Consider the following 24,123-nt stretch of genomic DNA (forward strand, 5'->3'; position numbering starts at 1 on the left):
GCAATTTTTACACACCTCTAACTGTGTGAAGCAGTTTCTTATGTTCCCAACTCCCTTCCCACTTCTTCCTCTAGAAATCAGAAATAAAGAACAAGGACTAAAACTTCTCGAATTTTTTGAAAATTATATTCGCTCCATCAGCCTCTCGCAAAAAGTAAAAAGGTATAGTATAACGCAGTATAACGTAATCGATACAATATTAACGGGGGGATTATTAAGTATGCACAATTCCTTTCGCCTTTTCCCGTTCCTCCGCCTACCCTGCCCTTTCTCTATCTTCCATCTTCCATCTTCCATCCCTTCATCCCTTCACACCCCTGGCTTATTCATCGACTACTGACCTGCCAAATAGTTGGCCGCCTAACACATTTCATGATTAGCGTTTGTATGTTCATTTCAGAACCCCGCAACCCCTGAATCCAAAACCACCTGGACAGAGAAAGAAAACTGAAAAACTCACCCTCTCCAAATTATAATCATACTTCTCCAATGCCGCCAAAGCATCATTTCGCTTATATCCCATCCCTGTAAGATTTTTTAAAATTGGATCGTCATGTTCACCACCTTCTGTCAGTGCTCTTCCAATTTGTGGTCTCTCTGCCGCTGCTCCAGTTAATGTTGTTCCTAGATTCCAGGTTAGCCATAGGACACGATTGGCGTTGGGATAAAAGTCCTTCCACTCCAGTGCGGCGGCTCCGTACAACGGGCGAGCGCTATGATCCCTGGGTTCCCTGGAGGGAGGGGAGGAGGAGGGGGAGGAGGAAATCCATCAAAAGAAGGACTTGAATACCTACCAGCATGTTCTGTCTCTTTCGACGCCGTACCGCTACCATTACCCTGGCCAGAACCACTACCTTCAGCACTTGGCCCATCCAGACCAGCGAAAATTGCATCCCAATCATGATTGTCGTTCACGGCAGCTGGCGCAGCAGTTTGTTGTGTTGAAGACGCAGTGAAGTCTCCAAATCCAGAACCGTCACCACCAAAAGCATTGCTAGAATGATCTTGTTGTTTAGATGATGGTGGACTATCAAACATGGGATTGAAGTCATCTAAACCGTTTCTCGATTCGTGGATAGATGAAGCTGCATTGGCAAATTCGTCATCTGCTTCACCTTCTTTGGCATCCTCAAGATCATCGAAGTCGTCACCGAAGTCATCATCGAAGGGGACCTTGGCGGGCGGGGCTGGCTGTGTTGGGGCTCCAAAGCTAGTCTGGGGAGCGGCCGCTCCAGAAGACGTAGAATGTTCAGGAGATGGAACTTCTCGAGATGGAAGAAGCCCAGAATATTGCTGAACTTCCGAGTGTGCTTGATCAGCCGAAGAAACGGCCTTATCATAAGCAGGTGGCGAAGCTTGAGCATTAGGAGTTGGAGGATCACTACCAGCAGTAGGAGCGGGAGCTGGTGCACTTAAAAATTCCTTTGCACTTCCAGTTGTACTATCCGCAGCGTGTGATTGGACAGGACTCTCAGGGGCTTTCCTAACTTGGTCGGGAGAAGCTGGGTTAAAGTCATCTTCAAAACCACCACCACCAAAGCCATCTTCACTAGCACTATCGCTTTCATCATCAATTTCCAATTCCGAGATGGGAGGGAATTCCTGGCCAAATCCAGATTGGGCTGCTACAGGTGCAGCGGGTTCCACGGAGTTTCCAGTATTTGAACGCTCTGGGGCTTTGCCAGAGCCACCAAATCCTGCAAAGGCTGCATCGAAGTCGTCCTTGGCGGTACCAGATCGTACTGGTTCTTTCGTAGTTGCAAATGGATCAGCGGCAGCTTGCTCACTCAAAGTAGTACCGCCAGTAGGCGTGGCAACAATGTTAGAATTATCATCACCTGGGAAAGCTCCAGGAATTGTTTCCTTGGAATCTGCAACAGCAGGAGATGCGGTCGATCGACGATCGATATCAGGAGAAATGGCCCTAGCTGTTACAACAGGTTCGGCTTGACTCGCGGAGGAGAAACCACTCTGAGTGGCTCCCAGAAAGTTTGTAGGGTTATCAACTCCCGTGGGAGTATCCCCAAATCTGCTATTTGGGGCAGAAACTTGTCGCGATGAGCTTACAGAATCATCGTGGGATGGGAATGGCAAGTAGCTTGAGCTTATTTGTCTTGATGCAGGCATTGGTGGGGGTGCTTCGCCTGAAAGGGATGGAGTAGCAAATCCACCGCTAGTTTGTGGTCGGGTGGGGAGATCTTGCTTGAAGGAAGTAACGGGCGCTGCTGTTTCTTGACGTGGAAGACCAGAAGTAAATGCTGGTCCGAATACATTCTCGAATGAACGGTCAGTCTGCTGCACGGGTGAAGTAGCAAAAGGAGAGCCCATATCATTATTACTTCCACCAGTTACTTGGCGTTTGAAGAATGGGTTGTTGGCGCTCATGGTAGAAGGTGCTGGACTTGCAACCGATGCAGGACTCTGAGCTCTAGCCTGAACGGGGCTTTGGCTACGAGCCCTAGCAGCTGCTGCAAGGGTTGCATTGTCTTCCTCAATACTTTTGGTCAAATCCGAAGCCTCACCCTTCAGCTTGTCTCGTTCACTTTCATTAGTTGCCAATTGCTTCTTATTAATTGCGACTAACCCCTTCTGCTGACGCGCTTCGGATCTCAACTTCTCAAGCGATGGCTTTAGCTGTGCGATTTCCGCATTAACAACACGCATGCGCTCTTTCAAACTGGCATTTTCCTGTTGATCAGCTTGCAGCGCTGTAACAATTTGCCCATGTTGAGTTTGAAGATCCACAAAAGTCGCTTCAAGCATAGCACTTTCTGTTTGAAGCTTCTTGGTCTCATTGCGCGAGGCAGTTAATCTCTCTTCTAAACTTCGCACATCCTTAACCTCTTGCTCATACGCTGTTCTAAGTTGAGCAAGGCGGGCCTCAATTTGTTGTCTCTGAGAATCGGATTGAGTTAATTCATGCTGTGTTGCGTTCCTCTGATCCTGAACTTGCTTCGTCTGTGTTACTAAGTTTCCAACCTGGTTAGATAAGTTTGCGAGCTCCGAAGTCTCGTTGGTTAATTTGCTGCTAATTTCCGGATCATTGTCTCCAAGAAGATCCTCGCTGACTGATGGTTGCTGCGAGAATGATCGAGAAGGCCCAGAGTTGTTAGATCCTCCAGTGGCTTGTGCAGTGAGGGTGTGTCCAAATGCAGAGGATGGAATGAAAGGCTTAAAGACAGATCCTGTATGTTGTGGAGATGCTTGAATTGGAGAGCTTGGGCTCAAAGGTCGAGCACCATTCCCGAAGGGATCCGCGTTCAGTTGGCGATTCCCACCAAAAGATGCAGAACCTCCAGTTAATTGTGGTGCTTGGATAGGCGCAGGTGGCGGTGATGATAGTGCATCTAGTCCAAACAGATCCTCAGCAGCTGACTTGGGCATTGTGGGTGGAGGAGCTTCAAAAGCTGGAGCTGTAGTCATGGGTGCCGGTCTGACTTGATTTCGCATGCTTGGCGGAATGAGATTTGGAGGTAAAGTGGCTGGTAACGAATCTCTGCCATCCTTTTTACCTCGCTGCTGTCGGATGAGGTACATAGCAACAGCGAACTCATCCATAGTGAGAAAACCAGCTGAATTTATGTCGGCAAGATCCCAAATCTGTGCTAACACCTCCTCTGGAAGTTTCGATTCCGAGAAGAATGGTACAGCTTCATCTCCCGTGATAAAACCCTTACCCGATCTGTCGAGACCTTGGTAAATAGAATCGAATTTCTGTTTATCTATTGGGCTAATCGCCCAATCTCCAGCGCTAGGTGGTGGGATTGGAGGTGTGAATGCAGGTCGACTGAGGGGACTACTAGCCCTTCCATGCTGCCCACTGAATTGTCTTGGAATTGCCGACATGGCACCATTGCCAGTAGATTGACGACTGGCAGGTCCTCTTCGTGTAGCAGCTTCATAAAGACCAGCAGGAAGAATATTGGGCAAGGCTCGTAGTTGTCCGGATTTGAACGAAGCGATTAGATGCATAGCAATCACGAACTCGGTAGATGTAAGAGCCCCTCGTTGTTCCGTATCTGCCAAATTCCATATCCTACCTAGTATCTCATTCGGTAGACCAGCGCGTTCAAATATCTGCTTGGCAAGTTCGCCCGGAAGAATACCTCCTTGAGCCCCTGATTTCTCAAAAAGTTGTGCATATTGTGATGATTTGTCGGCGGGAAGAGGAGGGACTCGAATTGGACCAGATCCGCTGGGTTGAGGTTGCAAGGCACTGGGAGGAGGCCCAATGGAAGCTTGAAAGCCACCAGTAGGGCTGATATTACCCAAACCTCCATCGAATTTTGGTAGTGGTCCGGGGCGTAGAGCTAATTCAGGGGTGGGATCTCGTCCAGCTTGATAATGGCCAATCAATCTTAGTACGATACCAAAGCCCGCCGGTGTCAGAAGCCCTCGATTCTCCTTATCCGCAATCTGCCATATCTAATAGCCAGAAAGTTAGTTTCATGTCGCTCACAGAGACAGCTCACCTGCGCTACACCAAGTAAAACAAGTAAGCCAAGTAAATAGCATAAGACATACCTCTCCCAAAATTCGGGGTTCCAATCTCGTCTTCTCAAAGAATTTAACTGCGACTTCTCCTGTAACAACCCCAATACTTTCCGTATCTGCCTGTCGAAACAATTGCCCAAAGACACGCTTCTCCTCGGGACTTAGATTTAAGGCTGGTGTCGCTGACAGCTGTTAGCAAGTGCATTCATCCACCCGCAGATCCCGTATAGCTATAGCTATTGAATAACCATCCAACACTATCTGCGACAGCCATCAAGCTCCGAAAATAAAGAAAATCTTACCTGGATCGTCGGCCATTCTACTCTCCTGAATATTTGCGAGCAGTCGTTGGAACAGAAAGTTGTCAATAATCACTGAAGCCGCTTGCGACAATCGTGAAGCTCCTGGAGCATGTAAATGATACCTAAACCGACGCTAACTCAGAAAAGTCAAATACGAGAAATCTCTTTCAAAATTCAAAAAACCAAGGCAGCTTCCTTCCGTACGTAGTAAATATCAAAAAACGTGGGAGTTGGACGTTCTTTTCCAAGTTCAACCTAATGCGTAGGAAGTAGTGTAGTGTTCTGATGGTAGGTACTTATGATTAAAGAGCGAAGGTTATTAAGGTACTAAGGTTAAAGCAAGGCAAGGCAAGGCAAGGCAAGGCGGGCATGGACCGGTAATGTACTGAAGTAATAAAAGTACCTACAAATAACTACTACCTAGCCACAGCCAACCCAGGCCTCACATTAAATTAGCCAGCAGAAGCGAAAGGCGGAGAAATCGGATCGGCATCAAATCAATTTCCATCATACCATCATCTGCTTCACTTCATTTAGAATGATTGGATAACCTCAACCACGCTGAATCTTTTCATATATCTTTTCCGTGTCACATTTTGCTGTCATCTCGGATCACTTTGCCTAAACTAACATCTTTTATACTTTGCTGTCGTTCATGGTCGTGCATTGTGATACATTAGCAGCTTTATGAGATGTATGACATACAAGACAATTTCATGCATCACTCATGAGGGGGAGATGGGCAATGCATGTTCCTCTTTAGCATAATTGATCATGAACACAAAATCGAAGAATGTCCTTTTTCGAAATAAAAATCACATTTGTCTAGATTTTTCTTATTGGTATCTGTATTGACTACTAGGATTTGTGGTATTTGGGATTACAAAAAAGCATTCTGATTAAAAAACAAGAGAAATTCCTTCATGAATTCGTTGAAAGGAAGAATGTCTCTATAGGCTTGCCGGAAAACATGAACCTGTTCCAAAACAAGCCTCAAAGAACATCACACGCTACGATATCAAGTACTAAATAAAGCTCTGCAAATATTTGATCCCATAGGAGATAAACATATGGAACGAGAGAATGATTTAGTACTCAGCATCGGCAACCTCGTCACCCTCAAGAGAATCGGTCGCAACCTCTTCGTAATCACGCTCCAAAGCAGCAAGATCCTCACGGGCCTCAGAGAATTCACCTTCCTCCATACCCTCACCGACATACCAATGCACGAAAGCACGCTTGGAGTACATGAGATCGAATTTGTGGGAAAGGGCGGACCATGCCTCAGCGATAGCAGTTGTGTTTGAAAGCATGCATCTTTGAAAGGAATTAGCAAAAACATTTAAAAGGGGGTTACTTTGACTTACACAGCACGGTTGACCTTGGCCAAATCACCGTTAGGAACCATTTGAGGTGGCTGGAAGCAGATACCGATCTTGAAACCAGTTGGGCACCAATCAACGAATTGAATGGTACGCTTAGTTTTAAGGGTGGCCACAGCAGCGTGAACATCATTTGGTACAACATCACCACGGTACAACAAGCAAGTAGCCATGTACTTTCCGTTACGTGGGTCACACTTGACCATCTGGTTGTTGGGCTCGAAGCAAGACATGGAGATTTCTTGAACGGAGTTGGCTTCGTGGGATGCCTTGGCAGCGGAAACGACTGGGGAGTAGGCAACGAGAGGGAAATGGATACGTGGGTATGGAACCAAGTTGGTCTGGAACTCGTTAAGATCAACATTGAGGGAACCGTCGAATCGGAGGGAGGCGGTGATCGAAGAAACAACTATAAAATATTAGCACGAGGCAAATTTCCTATCTTGAAAACTATCATACCTTGGGCGATCAAGCGGTTCAAGTTGACGTAATCAGGTCTCTCGAGACCAAGGTTCTTTCGGCAGATGTCGTAGATAGCCTCGTTATCAACCATGAAAGAACAATCGGAGTGCTCAAGGGTAGTGTGAGTGGTTAAAATGGAGTTATATGGTTCGACGACAGAGGTAGCGGTTTGTGGTGCTGGGTAGACACAGAACTCCAACTTTACTTTCTTTCCGAAATCGACTGACAAACGCTCCATCAGAAGAGCACCGAAACCAGATCCAGTTCCACCACCGAAGGAATGGAAAACGAGGAAACCCTGGAGACCAGAGCAGTTATCGGCAACCCGGCGAACCTTGTCCAAAACTTGATCAATCAACTCCTTGCCAACAGTGTAATGTCCACGGGCGTAGTTGTTTGAGGCATCCTCCTTTCCTGTAATCATTTGCTCTGGATGGAACAAGTTGCGGTATGTACCGGTACGGACCTCATCGACGACATTTGGCTCGAGATCACAGTAGATCGCACGTGGGACATATTTTCCTTGACCTTTATTTGATATATCCTGTCAGCAATCTGACCCATCATAATATATGTACTTGAACTGTATGCATACCGGTTTCGGAGAAGAAGGTGCTGAAGCCTTGGTCGGGGTCGGCGGCTTTACGTTCCTCGGTCAAGTATCCATCGGGCTGTAGAGAGATGGCATTAGTGAGGATTCGCAAGTATTCCAAAGGGTATTGTTGATTTTGGAGATTCTTACCTGAATACCATGCTCAAGACAGTAGAGCTGCAAGAGAGAAAAAAACATGTGTCAGTCACACGAGTTCCATGTCAACATTCTACAACAACAACAGTGCGATAACATGTCTTGTTGACTTGTAAACATACCTCCCAGCAAGAGTTTGCGATTTGACAACCGGCTTGACCGACTATAGAGAAACCAAATCAGTATATACTTTCCAGCATCAATATTGTATTTGTTTACAAAATACCACCACAACCCCTAGTTATAGCGGTGTATAGTATGAACACGTCGGAAGAATCTTACCGTTGACACTAATAACTTCACGCATCTTGAATAGTAAATAGGTGAAGAGGTAGATGTAGATTTGAGATTATTTAGAAGAGGAAGATGATCTTAGCAAGGAAATCTCTTGCAAGAATGTTGCTCAAATATGCTACTTTTCGGGAGGATTTGATAGTGGGGAATTAGGAAAGCACCAGGGGAAGGATGTTGAGGAATTAAAGTCGTCGCTTCTTGAAAAAGTGGAGAGAAAATAAACAACGGGATTTGTATCTAAAGGGGCGACCGCGTTGGCGTTTTGTGGACTAGTCAGGATTGGGAAATTATAGTCAGAGCTTCTAGAATTTACCCACTTTGATAGATCAATTAAGCTCAGAAGGGATTAGTCGCTTTGATTGATTGGTAAAAAGGTGAGCTAGTGGAAAAGAATAATATGAAACACCTCGGGATACGATGGAAGGTACGGAGTAAGATAGACTGACTGACTTCTAGAAGAAACATTGGTAAATACCTAGGAGCTGGACGAGCTGAGCTGGGAGGTCGAGATTCATAATTGGGATGAATAGCATCATACGAAATCCAGCACAACACCTTGATTAAAGAAGGAAAATCAAATCCAATACGAGGCCGGATCCAATCCAATCCAATCCTATACCACAATTCCAACGGCAGCACCATACAGCTCCATACCACCAAACCCGAGAATTCCAAAATGCAACATAACAACACAACACAGCTCCAAACCTAAAAACCACCATCTATCCATCCATCCATCACACCAACCAACCAACCAACCAACTCCCTCCCTCCAAAATGCAACCCACCACCCTCCTCCACCACAACCTACCCAATCTCCTCTCTCTCCTCCTCCTAACCACCCACCTCTCCCCCGTCCACGCCAACACCGAAAAAGCCATCTTCCTCGCCCCCTCCGCCCTCAGCATCCCGCTCTCCCACCCCACCCTCTCCGATCTACACCTCCCATCTCTCACTCCCGACCACCACACTCTGCGCACGCATATCCGCGCCGAGTTTCCCACACCAGATGCACAAAAGGGGATTTCGTCATGGTATCTACTCGACGGGTTGAAAGAGGGACAGCGATACGAAGTGCGAGTATGTTGGGCTGCTACGGTATGTTCTGTTCCCACCTTGCATATCTCATATTAATGTCACATTTCATATTTCATATTTACACCTATTCCACAACTTATACATCGCAACTCCCGAGATCCAAATCCCAATATTTAATATTCCATATATATAAATCTGAATCAAGCTAATTTCTACCTTCCCTCCCTTCCCTCCAGGATCCAACTTCATTTCAGCTTCAGACTTATGATCTACCCACGGTATTCGGAACTTCGGAATTAATCACATCTCTTGCACAATATTCCGAGACTCATCAACCTCTCTTCAACGATCTTCCCGATCCCACTTCCCAAATTCAAGATTTGGATGCCAGATACAAGCATAAAGATGCTACCTCGTCAACTTTATTCCTCCAGATTTATGCAGCAGCCGATTATCACACCATGAACCAAACTCTGATGGAAAATGTTCCACCCGTTTTAATTGATATAATTCTCGATCCCTACATATTCAATCTCCTACCTCAATCGTTAGTACCAACAATCGCCTATATAATTTTATTAGCTGTTGGCAGTTGGTATATTTCCCGATACGTCATGACATGGATATACAAAATAGGCACTGAAGAATTGGATCATAAGAAAGATTTATGAATAATCAGCAGGCTATCATTGTCCTATAATTATTTGCCATCAAAGAAAGCCATGCAAGTTTTGCATTTACAGGATACCATATCCATTCTATTCAAAAGAAACCCGACCATCCCAAACACACCAATATTTTTTAGATTGCTACCTGTATTCATCATATCATAACGCGAGTAAAAAAAGCATTACCATCCTGGTTGTCCAGGATAACCACCTGAAGGAGGAGGAGGGTAACCACCAGATGAACCACCTTGTGAGCCATGTTGTTGATGTTGACCATGGTGAGGATGGCTGCCATGTGGTACAGGGGGTGGACCACCACCATACATTCCTCCTGACATCTCTGGACCAGGTGGACCACCATATTGATGTTGTTGGTGCTGTCCATGCTGTTGATGTTGAGGTGCACCATATCCTCCGGGAGAACTTGGACCAGATCCATAAGCTGGAGCTCCTGGGTATTGACTATGTTGTGATTGTGGTGCTTGTCCGAATGAAGACTGATGTTGAGGGGCACCATATTGTGATTGTTGACCTGGAGCGCCATATTCATGCTTTGGTGGCATGCCATGAGATGGGTTTTGTGGATCATATTGATGTGATGTAGCAGACCCTTGAGAGTAAGAAGGTGCATGTCCTTGAGAATAGGACTGTGACGATGGAGTGTGTGTAGCTCCTTGGCCATAAGATTGCTGTGCAGGAGCTGGAGAGCTGTAACTATTTTGGCTTGCACCACCTGGTTGATAGGAACTTGGAGGAGCAGCACCAGAATAGCCTCCTTGGCTTCCACTGCTATTGTTTGAATATCCAAAGTTTCCACCACCCTGCTATTGTAAACATTAGCACAATACCATAGTGTATGAAAGCAATTTCACTTACAGATTGACTCTGATGACCAAACATTCCCCCCAAACCCCCCACCAATCCACTTCCACCACTTTGTCCGTGTTGACCACTCTGCGAACCAGAATGATTCTGATTCTGATTTTGCGCGTTATCTGTTTTCTTTCCACCACCCAATAGACTGCCCATCAAAGCACCTGCAATGCCTGATGAACCACTTCCACTTGTCGAATGCGAATTGTTATTGTGACCTGATCCGGATGATCCACCTCCAAGGAACGAACCGGCGAGTCCGGCGATACCTGATGATCCACCTCCACTTGTCGAATGCGAATTACTGTTATTGTGACTTGATCCAGATGATCCTCCTCCAAGGAATGAGCTGGCGAGTCCGGCGATACCTGATGAACCACCTCCACTCGTCGAATGCGAATTATTATTATTGTGGCTTGATCCGGATGATCCTCCCCCAAGGAACGAACCGGCGAGTCCGCCTAGTCCTCCCAATCCACCTTGGGAACCGGAACTACTACTGCCTCCACCAAGAATGCCTCCGGTTTGTTTCTTAAGATATTGGTTTGTGATGAAAGACTATTACCGAACAAGACATTAGCATGATGCGAGATAACCATCCCAGATTAAAGCACATGAGAAAGAAACTCACCCCGATACCTCTCTCCCCATCACCGCCCGCGTTCTCCCCTCCAAATCCTCTGGTTCCATCACCGCCCATCTCCTGCGCATGGCCCTGACTTCCATTCTCTCCTGGCAATCCATATGGATGTTCTGTTCCCTGTGGCGTCGCTTGGGGGGTGGGTCCCGTGGGTGCAGCGTGCGTAGGTGTATCCCATTGCGAAGCCCCGGTGCTGAGTTGCACGAAGTAGTATTTCTTGGAGTTCCCGTCCCATTGGGCGATCCAGCCGGATGGGAGAGGAGGAGGTGCGAAGGAAGGCCCTTCTTGGCCGGGTCTGTGGGGATGGTGAAGAGGTTAGTAATGTTCACATGTGAGCGGTGGTTGAGATGGAGAGTTGGGCAGAGGGAAAGGGAAAGAAAAGTGGAGGGGTTACGTTGAAGGTCCTGTCATTTTCGCAACTGTGTTTGTATTTGTGTGATGTGATGGGATTTGCGACTCGAGAGATGATGGGGTTTGAAAATCGATGGAAAATCAAAATCGATATTGAAATCGAAGATGTGGAAATCAAATGGTTGTAAGAAATAAAAAGGTATGGATGTTAGGTATGTATGTCTGTTGGACAAAAGGTGGTCCGCATAGCCCCGCCACTATTTGTTCATATGGATGGATGTTTTATTCAGCCACACATTTGATAAGTGAATCTGACTCTTTTCTCAGCTGGACAAGGGAGGTTAGGTAGGGATTTTATATAACATGACTACTTTCTCACGAGGATTTATTGTATATACGGGTGTATATATATGTGTATATATTATATCTATCTATCTTGACTATATCTTCTTAATTAATTTCGTTCTTCTTCAAGAGATGGTAATGTTTTACAACCACCGGTAATTATCTATCTGGGTATATATAAGGGAAACTACCACCATCTAAATAGTCTCAACCAATTAAACCCCTCCTCATTTCGTCATTTATAACATTTGTGGCTTGAATCTTTTTGGTGGCCGATTTGGATGGAAAATCAACTTTCCCATCATCGTGAATTCATCACCCAAATTGGCGAGAAACCCACCGCTGTTTAGTTTAGATAGGCAAGTGCTGCACTCCTAGATACTAGGTAGGTACACAGGTAAATAGCAGCTAAGTCATGGATCTATTGAGCACCTAGTAAGTTAGTATAATTTTCTCCTCTGGTTATACTCGCACTTCTTTCTTCCTCTACACTGATCTTGAGTCCGTTCTGTTGATCAACCAATCATCCTTTTCATCATGTCTGCTTTACACCCAGATGCGAATCTCTTTCCGCATGCCACTGGCTTGGCTGCCGAGATGGTAAAACAACATTCTAAAGAAGAGCCAGTCAAGCTCTATGCTGGATGGGTATGCGTCCTTCCATTCCCATTCCCATCTCCACAACCTTGCACTCACTCACTCACTCCACCCACCAGTTCTGTCCCTTCACCCAACGCGTGCTCCTCCTCCTTCTCGAGAAACGCATCCCTTTCCAATATATCGAAGTAAACCCATACCAAAAACCCCTATCCCTCCTCAAACTCAATCCCCGCGGTCTCATCCCCACCCTCTCCTACGAAGGCAAAGCCCTCTACGAAAGCACAATCATATGCGAGTTCCTCGAAGATGCCTATCCATCTCACTACCCTCGATTGCTCACTCGCGAACCATTCGAGAGAGCCAGATTGAAGATTTGGACCGACCACATCACATCACGTGTTGTACCTGCTTTTGATCAATTTCTTCAGTATCAATCGGTTTCATTGATGGATCCTAGGTTTTTGAAGATTCGCAATAGGTTTCTTACCTCCCTTTATGAGTTTACGCAGGAGATGCATCCTATTGGACCTTATTTCGCGGGCAAAGAACCGTGTATAGTAGATTATGTCCTCGCGCCCTGGGCACTCCGTATCTGGGTCTTTGATTACTTCAAAGGGGGTCTGCATCTTGAGGAATTAGGAGAATTGAGAGGAAGATGGGAGAAATGGGTCGAGGCCATCGAGGAGAGAAAGAGTATTCAAATGACTTTGAGTGCGACGGAATACTATTTACCTATTTTTGAGAGATTTGCGGATGATGCTCCACAGGTGAAGATTGGGAAGTCGATGGGAGAGGAAGGTGAAATGTTTTAAATGGAAGAGAGAGAGATAATGATAATGGTTTTCTGATTCTAGGTTTTCTATTTCTACATCTATCCCTGACAACAAATTATATACAGTATTAATACCCCTCTCTTCAATTTTCGCTTACTTCGCCCTTTTGTGCATACGCTCAGCGTATCAAATCATCCTCTTGATGAATATAATATATTAACTTGAATAAATATTACCGTATTCAATAGAACCTCACTCTTCCCGTTTTCCCTGACTCTTTACTACGCTCTCAAATTGATTCCTTAATACTGATTCCCGCCTGCTCCTCCACTTGGTCCTCCATTCGACGGTCCCGATGAACCATTTCCATTCGAAGGACCACTCGATCCCCCACTGGGACCTCCGGAGCTAGGGCCATTCGAACCACTAGGACCATTATTACCCTGTCCATTCGACGGTCCCGATGAACCGTTTCCATTCGAACCACTATTTCCCGGTCCATTCGACGGGGGTGGCGATCCAGGAGAAGATCCAGGAGGTGGTCCCCCGCTATTACCTGGTCCATTCGAAGGAGGAGACCCTGGTGGTGGTTTATTCCCATTTCCATTCGAACCACTATTACCCGGTCCATTCGAAGGAGGCGATCCAGGAGGAGGTTTCTTCCCATTCCCGTTTCCATTCCCATTCGAGCCACTATTACCCGTTCCATTCGACGGGGGTGGCGATCCAGGAGGAGGTCCCCCACTATTACCCGGTCCATTCGAAGGAGGAGGCCCTGGAGGTGGTTTATTCCCATTCCCATTCCCATTATTCGATCCCGACGACTGACTAGGAGGTGAACCCGAAGCACCCTCATTCCCTCTCGAAATAACCGTTGTTTTCGATATCGGGAGTGCGAATCTATATCCTGTTAGTTTCTTACTTTTTTCCTTTCCTTCTCTTCCTAATACTCTATTTTCTGTCTATATCCCTTGTTTTTGAACATAAATAAGGTTACAGAGAGACATATAGATATACATATACATAGACCAAAATAAAATAAAAAACCCACCCATCCACTCTTCTCTCCGTCTGCGTCTGCGTCTGCGTCCCAAACAACGCACCACTCTCCTCCTCAAAAGATTTCCCATAAACCACAAATGGCTCTCGAGCAACTAGATTCTTGGCCACAGATGTAGATGTGGATTCCAGGGATCCTGAGGTTCCTACCGGAGCCGCGAGAACGGAACTCGCGAATGCGACCAGCGTGTAGGTGTAGAGGGTTTGGGTGTGCATTTTAAGGGTTGATTGGGAGTATATAGATATATGAATATATGAATGTATAAATGTGTGGTGGAGGGAGAATTAGATGTTTATATGTTCATATGTTTATGTGTATATATAGGTATATATATATGTTTGTGAGAGTTATTAGGTAAATGGAATTGAACCTGTCAATTGTATATATGTATATAAATATATATATCACAGAAAAATCAAACAAAAATAAAAGATCAAAAAGGAATTCGAGCTCAAAAAGTGTCAATAAATAACCAAAGAGAGACGAAAGAAAAAATCGGATAGAAAGTTGAGGTGATCGATATAATTTATATAAGTATGCATAGGAATTAACAAAAACGACACCACTCTCAACACCGACACCGAATAATATATAACACATAACACACAAAAACCTCATCCTCGAAGCATCAGCCAAGAAGCATCAGTCACAAAACATCAGACCAACACGAATCGTACAACCTCATGTAAAACAATCTGCCACACGACTTCTCGAGCCGCTACTCCGACATCCGATATTCTGCTACAAATTACAGATTCATCAACACAAACCAGTACATCACAAGCATTAGTATTCCATCCCTCACTCTCTTCCATCTTCTATCCTCGACCCCCCAAATCTCCTTGGTAGCAACATCCCAAACCACTACAAAAACCACAAACTCACCACCATGAAACATCTCGCGCATCAGCAGTTAACGTGTCTCCCCGAAGATTTTTATTTCTCTTGAGATATCATCATAACCATCACACCACACCACACCACACAAAACAAAACAAACCAGGAGAGAAAAACAAGCCCAACAATAAACATGTATACCTACAGAAGCATGAACACATCAAATCGTATCATCTCACATCACACCTTAAAAAATCCCAAATCTCATACCATAAAACTTCATACCATAAAACTTCACACCACAAAACTCCAAGACTAAAGATACATAACCCAGACTTGCAATTTAGGATTCTTTCAAGACTATCCTTGATTCGTGTGATGATAAACAACGAAACGAAGACAACACAATACAATACAATACAAATAAAAGCAGAATACTCTCGAAACGATTGATCGTTCAGTATCATTCATCTCTTTTCCTTTCCTTCCTTTCCTTCTTTTCCTTCTTTTCCCTATTTGACTCGATCCCGAGAAAATACACAATGCCTTTTTGATATTACTTTTACTTATTGATACTTTTACTTATACTTACACTCACACTCACACTCACACTCACACTTCCACAAACCTTCACAGAGCATTCATCCCGCTCCTCAACCAAGCCCCCTTCCATCTTTGTCTACACTAGTAGCCACTGCAGTATAACCCTCTTCCAAGGTTCTCAAAAAGTTACAGCCCCACAGACTCACAGACTCACAGCCTCAAGGCCCCAACCCTCACCCAGCCAATCCTCTCCCGAAATTCTCCTCTTCCTCTCCCTTTCCCCATCTCAATCTTAAACCTCAAACCCCAATCCCCAATCCCTCAAACCTTCCCCTCAAACCTTCCCCTCAAACCTTCCCCTCAAACCTTCCCCTCAAACCCTCCCCTCAAACCCTCTCCTCAAACTTTCCCCTCCACAACAAAACCACGTTACAACACAACCACATTACAACTCACAAACATATCTCTCACGAGTCTCGTCAAAATAAGCTTGATTCACATCCATCCATCCATCCATCCATCCATCCACCTTTCAGTCCGTGCTTAAGAGCGCATCCGTGCGCGTGTGTAGATCTCGAACGCTCCCTACTCCCTGACGTTTCGCACGTTTCAATATTCTCGAGAAACTTATCGGAATCCGGCTGTGGAGCTACTAACTAAGTTGTCATTTTTTGTCCTTGCAACCGGATTTCAGTTAAAAACAAAGACCGTGCCCGGAACTCACCCATAAAACACTCCATGTGTCGACTTCAAATCACAAACAAAAATCATCAGCAAAGATTCGGACACATCACACTTTATCCCCCTTCAAATAAATTGATCAATTAGATATGATATAATATCGATATAAACCTCTCTCCTATAGGCTCCGCTACGCCCTTCCCAATATATCCATAGCCACGGATACGTGACCACGTAAACGAATTTCTGTCAAAGTAAAATAAAAAAGATATTAACATCTCGATGCTTAGCTATGCATGCCTATCCACCTATTTTACAACGCGAAATACAATGATAGCCGGGGTAAAGTGTACATTTGTTTACTGCCAACTTAGAATCCAAATGGATTTTGAGGAGCTGTGTTGCATTAGTGTTTGAAATTGATGGAGACATAGAGATGAACTTACTGGCTTGTGAGAGGTTCGCGCGTCTGCCAGTGGGTTGTGGCGCGATGCTATTAGTACCATTAAGACCAAAACGAACTGAAAACAAATTAGTTGCAGGTTCATATAATAGTATGGTAGAAGAAAAAAATTACCTGGTGGTGCTGGCCCGGTCGCTTGAGGGATTAATGGGGATGGATGTTGCTGTGGCGCAGGTGGAGCCGGTGGTGCAGGGAAATTCTGGCCACCAAAACTTGTTGTTCCATTCATCATGCCTGTTTGCTGAGGTTGCATGGCAGGAGGCAAGAATGAGTTTACACCGGTAGGTTGAGGGAATTGTTGCCCAGTAGGGAATGCACTCTGGAAGCCTGTAACTTGAGGTTGAAGTGGCTGTGGTTGGAATGGCTGTACTGGAGGGTTTGAAAATGGTGTACCTGTTTGATTCGGTATGAATTGCTGAGGAGCGCCCGTTTGCATGGGGAATTGTTGAAAGTTGTTGGGTGCTCCAGGATTGAATTGATTGAATCCGGTAGGTTGTTGTTGCATCATGCCAGTTTGCTGCTGCATAAACTGTTGTTGTTGCATTTGCTGTTGCTGCTGTTGCTGCTGTTGCATGCGTTGTTGATTGAGGTCATGCAGACTTTGTCCAGGAGGAGCAATTTGAGGTTGGAAAGCTCCATACCCAGTAGCTTGAGCTTGAAGTGGAGGTGGGGCGTAAGCGCTCACAGCTTGAGGAGCTGATAAAGGTCGCGAAGGAGGAAGTGGTGGTATTAGAGTCGTGTTTGCGCCCATTTGAGGGGGTCCAGGACGTTGACGCGCTAAGTTTGCCGGGAACAAAGGCCCAGAAGGAGCAGGTTGCTGTTGAGGGAGCCCAGTTTGTTGATTTCCAATTCCAGCAAATATTGAAGGAGTGACGGCAGGTGGGCCTTGAGGTTGCGGTGTTGCTTGAGCAGTCGGCTGTGCTTTTACTGGTTCGAGAGGAGTGGACAACAGCGAAAGTTCTTGCATCGAGCCAGTGATAGCTGGCTGCTGTGGAGCGGGAGCTGGAGCCGGTGTAGACTCGACAGGCGCACTGCTTGTGGCTTCTTGTTTTGATGGCTTAACGTCCCATGCATCATCATCGAACCCTCCTCGCTTGACATCCTTTCCTGCTGGAGTTGGAGCAGTTGCAAGGGGTGTGGCAACACCTTGAGGGGATGACTTCTCGGAACCATTCTGCGAAAAGGCGTTCGCATCCACCACATCATTAGTTTGTACAGCAGGAGCGGGGCGACTTTTCCGGGTATTATTTTTCAATGTACCACCGGGTCCAGAAAAGAGGCCAGCTTCACCCTCATCGTCACCAAGGCTGACGTTTCGCTTCCCATCTTTCCGCATGTATTTCTTGTCTATGAATCTTATTATTTTGATGATATCCCCCTCGCGGATTCCAAGGTTCCGAAGTACAGTGGCATCAATATCAGGCAAAACACTCTCATCCATAGAATCTCGCTTGAATGCTTGTGCATATCTCTCACAAAGACCCACCGCAACGTCGCAGGAGAGGAAGAATTGAAACCAGTCATACTCTGGACGTTCGATGCTTGCACCGACACTTGCACCGTTGCTCGGCTGTCTTTCGGCTGCTCGTGACTTTTGCTGCTTTTTGATGTCTGATAACGGCTTATCTTCATCCAAGGATACGCCCGTCATTCGTTCAACATATTCCAGATCTTCAACTGACATTTTGACAACTGGGACAGCAATTTTCACGCCGTTCATTTTGTGAAGATTTATCTTACCGTCTTTCAACGCTAAAAATTGTGCCTCGACACTGAAGGACTTCGAGCGGTCCGTCCAGGTTCTTACTTTGGCAGGATCAGGTTCTATGGATTGTTAGCTACAATGTATTGCGCTGGATGGAAATGTTACGTACTGGATTTCGAAGATTTCGAAGAGCTGCTTTCTCGGCCATTATCTCGTCTCTTCTGTTGCCCAGATTGGTTACCATTGTCACGAGCATATAGACTGCTACCCCGTTCGGGTAGTCGCATTCCAGGGCCTACCTCAACCTCGTCTCTCTTCGCTGTCTTCAGGGCTTCCCTTGCTAGACGCGCCTCCTCGAGCCTATTTTGTTCAACGGTTGATCGCCCCGCGTTTATTCCAGCCGAACTTTGTGGTTGTATTGTACCAACAACTTCGATGTAACTACTTGGAACAACTCCTTCTTTCGCGTTCTTGACCCGCCGTACCATCCACCATTCCTCACTCTTTATATCGTCAATTATAACGACTTCATCCCCAACATTCACATCTACTTCGTCCTCTCCTTGTGCCACGAAATCGTAGAGAACCTGTCCTCTCTTCTGACCAGATCCAGATCCTGCTGCGATGACCTCTCTTAATCCTTCTGCTCGAACAGCACCCGCAAGTTCTCCCAAGGCACTCACAATCTCCGTCGCGGTGTCTTTAGCCCCGGCGTGGAAATCAATACTCTTGGTGGGGCGTACTAATTCCATGAAAACGTGCTTGCCTTCCAATGAATAATGCGTCATTTTCTCCGCTGTCCAAGTTTGTTCTGGTCCATCTCGGGCTTGCTCCGGGGCGATCAAGATTGTACCTGTAGCGATGTTGATACCTAGAGTTGTAGGCATTTTCTTCTTTTTGCCCATTACATGCACCATCTCGCTGATGTTATACATGTGAAACCCACCTGGTGCACGACTCGCTCTAGACTCATCTGGGGCATCTACTACGCCCATTGTAGCGAAAGATACTCTATTATAAGGAGGGGATGCGGCAACACCAGTGGGAGATGCAGGAAGCCTTGGGGAGTAATGCCGGGTAGACTCTCGCTCCCGCTCTCGACTAGGCTGCGGTACAGATACTTGCGATACTGGTCTCGCAGGTAATGTAGGCGTGGGTGGTTCTTCATCGGAGGCTTCGGGGGTGAATTCTGGTGGGGCTCGAGCTACCGGAGCAGACGATTTCCTCTGTTGTTGTTGATTTAATATACCTGCGATTGCAGTAGCTGGGGTCGCAACTACTGGGGATTCGGGGGACTGAGGTGGTAGAGGAGACTCGGGCGCCTCCGGTGCTTCTTCTTCCACTGCAACTGGTGGTGGTCTAGGTCGGCTTGGAAGACTTGGAGCAGGTGCTTCTTTGGGCTCTTCTAAGTTCTCAGATAATTCAATATAATTTGCAGGTACAAAGCCATACTCTCCTTCGAAGCCCACCAAGATCCAGTCCGGATCTGATGTGTCGAAAACCTCGAGTTGTGCATCTTCCGTGAATGATAGCTCCTCGTCTGTCTGTCTCGTGTAGTCGTAGAGAGCTCTAGCTTTGCTAGATGGAACTGCCTACAGAGATAGAAGTTAACATATGCTGCACCATCGCCGATAAACCAAGTATCATCATAATTTCATTTGAACGGGTATGTTGATCCCCTATTGCCATTGTCATGAATCGCAGATTGAAATTGAATATCCATACCTCCTGGATGTAGTTATTTGGGATTAATCCCACGGGTTCATCCTCATCGTCTGCAGAGGCCTTCTTCTTTGCTTTCCACCAGTCGTCTTCTGTGCTCTTCTCTAGCACATAGAGGATATCACCTTCGTTGATGGTAAGTTCTCCCTCGCCTGCCGGAACATAATCATATACTGCGGTATAAACACCCAGGAAACCCATCTTGTATAATTCGTCTGCAAGGTTGCTACGAGGGGAATACTCCTCCTGCTCGGTTTCGAAATTGTTATCGTCCTGCGAAGTGGTCTAACGACTGCCCCATGTAATTTCGGAAATTCAGTAGTTCCAAGTTCGCGATGCCGGATTTACCCAGATTTGGATGAGCTTGCCGCTTTGAAGAAATGACAAAGTTGTATTGGGCTATTGGGCTGATGGAGTTGATGGTCTATGTATGCCGAATGATTAAATGATACCGAAGCAAATGAATATTCTAAGATCTTAGGAGCAATACCTAGGTAGGCAGCTTCAACAAATGAGTGTGAACACGGATTGGTTATTGCGAGGTGAGTTGATAGGAAATGATGTTGCGTAGTTGGTCTTAGGCAGCTTCCGTATCTAGGGTCACATCTAGATGCTAGGTAATGCTAATAAGGTTGTTTAATGTAAATCATAGCGGTTCGTTCGCTCTGCATAACAAGTCTTGAAACATTTTAGAGTGCAGCATCTAATTCACCAATTGTTGCTCGAGTACCTCGAGTCGAAATTCGTTCAGCCATATTGAAGAATGCTCCTACTTATCTCTTCTCTTCACCAGTTCACCAAACATCGAGATAAAGACGTGGTTGAGTTGCATCCACCAGCTACGTCAGTCAGCATGGTACGTACCGATACTGTACGTCAGGCATTGGCATGTCAAGATTCATGCATTAAATCTTGGGGTGTCTCGGTGGACGATCAAGCATGAACTGTATGTATCATGTAACTTTTACTGGGGTATGCACACACATTGAATACACATTGAACATGCTAACAACTTGGAAGTCAATACAAGTATTGCTTTCATAAGTTCGTTCGAAAAGACAACATCCGATGAACTATGGTTTACAGAGTTGAGCTGATATACGAGTAGGCGTTGTGAAGTTAGTCAAATAGTCGATTCTCAGCAATGAATGCCCATTCTCTTGTGGTTGTAGCCCGTCGAATACGTCAACTGTTCGTAGTGCTAGGTTCTTTGAGAAGTTGTATGTTCAGAGTATATATAGCTAGCTACTTTATGAGATCTTTCAACATTCGGGAGGCGTTGAGATTGTGAAATCTTCCTTCAAGTCACCCAACATTACATTATCAGATTCTAATAAGTATACCTGAAGTTCATAGTCCTCTCTAGTAGGACCATCCCCTTTCTCTGTCGGCCGTTGGCATACCAAAAATATATCGAGAAAATGCCCACAATGGCAATAATGAATATTTGAGAGCCAATACTGACCCAAATTGCTGTCAGATATCGAGGTGCCTCATTATACCTGATGATGAATGCACCGGCAATTCCTCCAAGCCCATTACAGGCAGTTCCGGCAGCCGCAAAGGTTGCTCTTTTCCACTGTCCGACAATATTGGATGATTGGTATGCATTCATTGCTGCCCAGTTTGATACATAACCTCCTGTCGCTAAATATGTTCCAATATATCGAGCTGTGTCTTGACTAGCGAATCCCAACATGCAAAAACCCACAACCGTACAGATGGAATTGAAGATTATGACCAAGCCTCGAAGTTGATAGCGATCACCAACTATTGAGGAAATAATGACGGGAATCACAGCATAGAAATATGGTGGTGCTGATAACATGATCGAACTATCCTCAGAAAATCCCATTCCAGTTTTCAGAATGATGGGTAAAAAGTAAGACATGCCTTTGGGTGGAGTTAGCATATTAGCCCTAATGATGTTACTGGTAGTTGGTACTTACTTGTCGATACCAAGTTCAAGCAAAAAAGCAAAGCACAGAAACCGTAGATCTTTGGATCTAGAAAATGGATAATACATTTTCTCAATGAAAATTCCTCGGCCTTCACGTCGCCTCTGTCATCAGAAATTCTTGTCAGTGCCAGATTTTGCTCTTCGGCCGACAAGAAACGGAAACTTTTATGGGCATTTTCTGGGAAATCCACCATCCAGAAATAGGTTGCGCATCCCACAACTATCAACAAATTAGGTTTCGACACCGGGTCATTCATCGGAGGAACATACCTATAGCAAGCAAGCCTTGCACTAGAAACATCCACCTCCAACCGGCCAAGCTCCCTTTACCATTCAAATGGTTCACACCATAGTTGAGGAAAATTCCCAGACCAACAACAATAACTTCGCCCGTCTGCAAAAAAGCGAAACGAAGCTGTTGTTCTTTTCTAGTATACCAAGTTGAAATAAGGTAGCTCAATCCGGGAAAGATAGCAGATTGAGCAATTCCCAGGAGTAGACGAAGGGCTACCATCTGTTGCCAGGTATTGATGAAAGCCGTACACTTTGCCATGTCATTAGAATTTCCTTCTTCAAACAAATCAAGCCTGGGATTGACTCGGAGTCTCTCATACCAATGTTATAATACCAAACCCAATCGTAATCAACGAGAATACAAATCTTGGTCCACACATCCTCACACACAGCGTAGCTGGCAACTGAAATGTTACACTTGCCACCGTGTACACCAAGATTGATACAGACTACACCTATCAGTATGCAAGAACAAAATCAATTGACAGAGTACAGGAACTTACATATCTGTTCCCCACTCCCAAACCCAAATCCGTAAAGAAATCATCTGCGACACTGGCCGAACTAATGATTCCCGAATCCATCAAATTCAAACTACACAATATTCCAGCGATCGTACACAATCTCCAGTCCACCTTCCTCACCAATCTCCTTTCCAAATTCTTCCTGGACGCTTCATCGATGTCAAGATCTTCATTTTGATATGGAACGGGGGCAGCATATGCTGTCTTCCCATCATCATCATGAGAAGAATGGCGAGGCGCAGAAGCTGCTGCGAAATCGGGGGAGCCCATTGCTGATCAAATCCCACGCCGGTCCTGGCAAATTCCACAAAACAAACACACGAAAACGATACCCTCAAACAACAATGATAACTACCAACTCGCTCACAAAATCAAAATCAAAATCAAACAACGTGGAAAATTTCGACAGCACCGGATAATTATAAATCAAACATCTCCGTACCTACCTAATCCAATAAAATATTGACTCGTGAATAAATAAGCCGCACATGTAGATTTCTAAACCCCCAGGCGGTTCTTACAAAGCATTTGCGCACCCGCGCAGATTGACGATAACGCAGGTCCCCATGTACACTTTGTGCGGGGATTCGACGGCTTCGGAGCTACGAGTGGTGGAGGAAGGATGGGAGTTCGGGTCCGCGGGAGAGAATTTCTAGTCCCTGGCGGATTTGTTCCGTTTGCTTACACTGGATGCATTGTACGTAGAGGAGTCCGTTCGAGAATGAAAGTTTGGAGGGAAATCTGATATCTAGAGGGTAAAGACGGGAGGGAAAAGAATCGTTGAAGAGAAGATATACTCCGTAATATTTTGGGGAGAGGAAGGTGGCTCGGGTGGGTTACCGAAGTTCTCGGATATACGACGTATATGAGATGTTGTCAATCTTTCCTCCTTGGCACTTCCAGTCAGTAATCTTACATTCACACATCTAATCTACTAGGTATTATATATCTTTGAATTTTATTAACAATAATCTTTAAACTCATATTATGTTCGAATTTTTTGGTCTGATAACATAACTTCGAGTCGAGACGGTTTTATCGCTTCAAAAGGGTTGTGGAAAGATGATCTTTGCAGGTTGTATGTAATTGGCATTATTTTATATCTTGTTAGTATAAGATTTTAATAGGTAGTGATAATCTCTTCAAGACATCGGATCTGGATTTTTTTTGAAGGGTTATTTGTGTGTGTATGTATAGGGCTGTTAGTTGCTATTGTTTTGGTATTATATACGATAATATAATATAAGGTTAATCGAATCGATTGCAGAGCTTTGAGGGTTTCTTGATTGTATAGTTGTTCTTTTGTATATCTTTTGGATTATGTACCTATTATATCACGTTTGTTTATATTCCTAACTTGGATA

General features: G+C 45.2%; 8 protein-coding genes across 8 annotated transcripts; 2 read left to right on the plus strand and 6 right to left on the minus strand.

The window, feature by feature from the left end:
- Positions 1 to 333: 333 nt before the first annotated feature.
- EAE98_000634 (uncharacterized protein) lies at positions 334 to 4,812 on the minus strand (the record flags this gene model as incomplete). The annotated part of the gene is made up of 5 exons (XM_038948252.1): positions 334 to 360; positions 461 to 624; positions 795 to 4,425; positions 4,525 to 4,676; positions 4,797 to 4,812. 5 exons carry the CDS (start codon positions 4,810 to 4,812, stop codon positions 334 to 336), a joined length of 3,990 nt encoding a protein of 1,329 aa, XP_038815929.1.
- Positions 4,813 to 5,884: 1,072 nt separating this feature from the next.
- Positions 5,885 to 7,695, minus strand: EAE98_000635 (uncharacterized protein; the record flags this gene model as incomplete). Its single annotated transcript, XM_038948253.1, has 7 exons — positions 5,885 to 6,113; positions 6,164 to 6,587; positions 6,638 to 7,168; positions 7,236 to 7,311; positions 7,383 to 7,409; positions 7,511 to 7,551; positions 7,671 to 7,695. 7 exons carry the CDS (start codon positions 7,693 to 7,695, stop codon positions 5,885 to 5,887), a joined length of 1,353 nt encoding a protein of 450 aa, XP_038815930.1.
- A 764-nt stretch (positions 7,696 to 8,459) lies between these two features.
- On the plus strand, positions 8,460 to 9,391 carry EAE98_000636 (uncharacterized protein; the record flags this gene model as incomplete). Its single annotated transcript, XM_038948254.1, has 2 exons — positions 8,460 to 8,780; positions 8,957 to 9,391. 2 exons carry the CDS (start codon positions 8,460 to 8,462, stop codon positions 9,389 to 9,391), a joined length of 756 nt encoding a protein of 251 aa, XP_038815931.1.
- Positions 9,392 to 9,471: 80 nt separating this feature from the next.
- EAE98_000637 (uncharacterized protein) lies at positions 9,472 to 11,492 on the minus strand. Its single transcript, XM_038948255.1, has 4 exons — positions 11,296 to 11,492; positions 10,893 to 11,196; positions 10,265 to 10,819; positions 9,472 to 10,212 (listed from the first exon to the last, which is right to left on the minus strand). The coding sequence occupies exons 1-4, from the start codon at positions 11,310 to 11,312 to the stop codon at positions 9,571 to 9,573; spliced, it is 1,518 nt and encodes a 505-aa protein (XP_038815932.1). The 5' UTR covers positions 11,313 to 11,492; the 3' UTR covers positions 9,472 to 9,570.
- A 642-nt stretch (positions 11,493 to 12,134) lies between these two features.
- Positions 12,135 to 13,009, plus strand: EAE98_000638 (uncharacterized protein; the record flags this gene model as incomplete). Its single annotated transcript, XM_038948256.1, has 2 exons — positions 12,135 to 12,245; positions 12,314 to 13,009. The coding sequence occupies 2 exons, from the start codon at positions 12,135 to 12,137 to the stop codon at positions 13,007 to 13,009; spliced, it is 807 nt and encodes a 268-aa protein (XP_038815933.1).
- Positions 13,010 to 13,272: 263 nt separating this feature from the next.
- EAE98_000639 (uncharacterized protein) lies at positions 13,273 to 14,245 on the minus strand (the record flags this gene model as incomplete). The annotated part of the gene is made up of 2 exons (XM_038948257.1): positions 13,273 to 13,870; positions 14,022 to 14,245. 2 exons carry the CDS (start codon positions 14,243 to 14,245, stop codon positions 13,273 to 13,275), a joined length of 822 nt encoding a protein of 273 aa, XP_038815934.1.
- Positions 14,246 to 16,461: 2,216 nt separating this feature from the next.
- EAE98_000640 (uncharacterized protein) lies at positions 16,462 to 20,182 on the minus strand (the record flags this gene model as incomplete). Its single annotated transcript, XM_038948258.1, has 6 exons — positions 16,462 to 16,487; positions 16,538 to 16,612; positions 16,669 to 18,378; positions 18,429 to 18,480; positions 18,559 to 19,851; positions 19,985 to 20,182. 6 exons carry the CDS (start codon positions 20,180 to 20,182, stop codon positions 16,462 to 16,464), a joined length of 3,354 nt encoding a protein of 1,117 aa, XP_038815935.1.
- A 1,129-nt stretch (positions 20,183 to 21,311) lies between these two features.
- Positions 21,312 to 23,029, minus strand: EAE98_000641 (uncharacterized protein; the record flags this gene model as incomplete). The annotated part of the gene is made up of 5 exons (XM_038948259.1): positions 21,312 to 21,874; positions 21,931 to 22,161; positions 22,212 to 22,485; positions 22,556 to 22,684; positions 22,739 to 23,029. 5 exons carry the CDS (start codon positions 23,027 to 23,029, stop codon positions 21,312 to 21,314), a joined length of 1,488 nt encoding a protein of 495 aa, XP_038815936.1.
- Positions 23,030 to 24,123: the final 1,094 nt, after the last annotated feature.

This window comes from Botrytis deweyae (assembly GCF_014898535.1).
Source record: "Botrytis deweyae strain B1 chromosome Unknown BDEW_001, whole genome shotgun sequence".
Taxonomy (NCBI): Eukaryota; Fungi; Ascomycota; class Leotiomycetes; order Helotiales; family Sclerotiniaceae; genus Botrytis; species Botrytis deweyae.

Bases quoted from the DNA above. Each gene is read 5' to 3' on its own strand.
- EAE98_000637 (XM_038948255.1), bottom strand. The intron at 10,820-10,892 runs GTGAGTTTCTTT...GTTCGGTAATAG, and splicing joins ATGGGGAGAGAGGTATCGGG to TCTTTCATCACAAACCAATA. The intron at 10,213-10,264 runs GTAAGTGAAATT...TGTTTACAATAG, and splicing joins TTGGTCATCAGAGTCAATCT to CAGGGTGGTGGAAACTTTGG.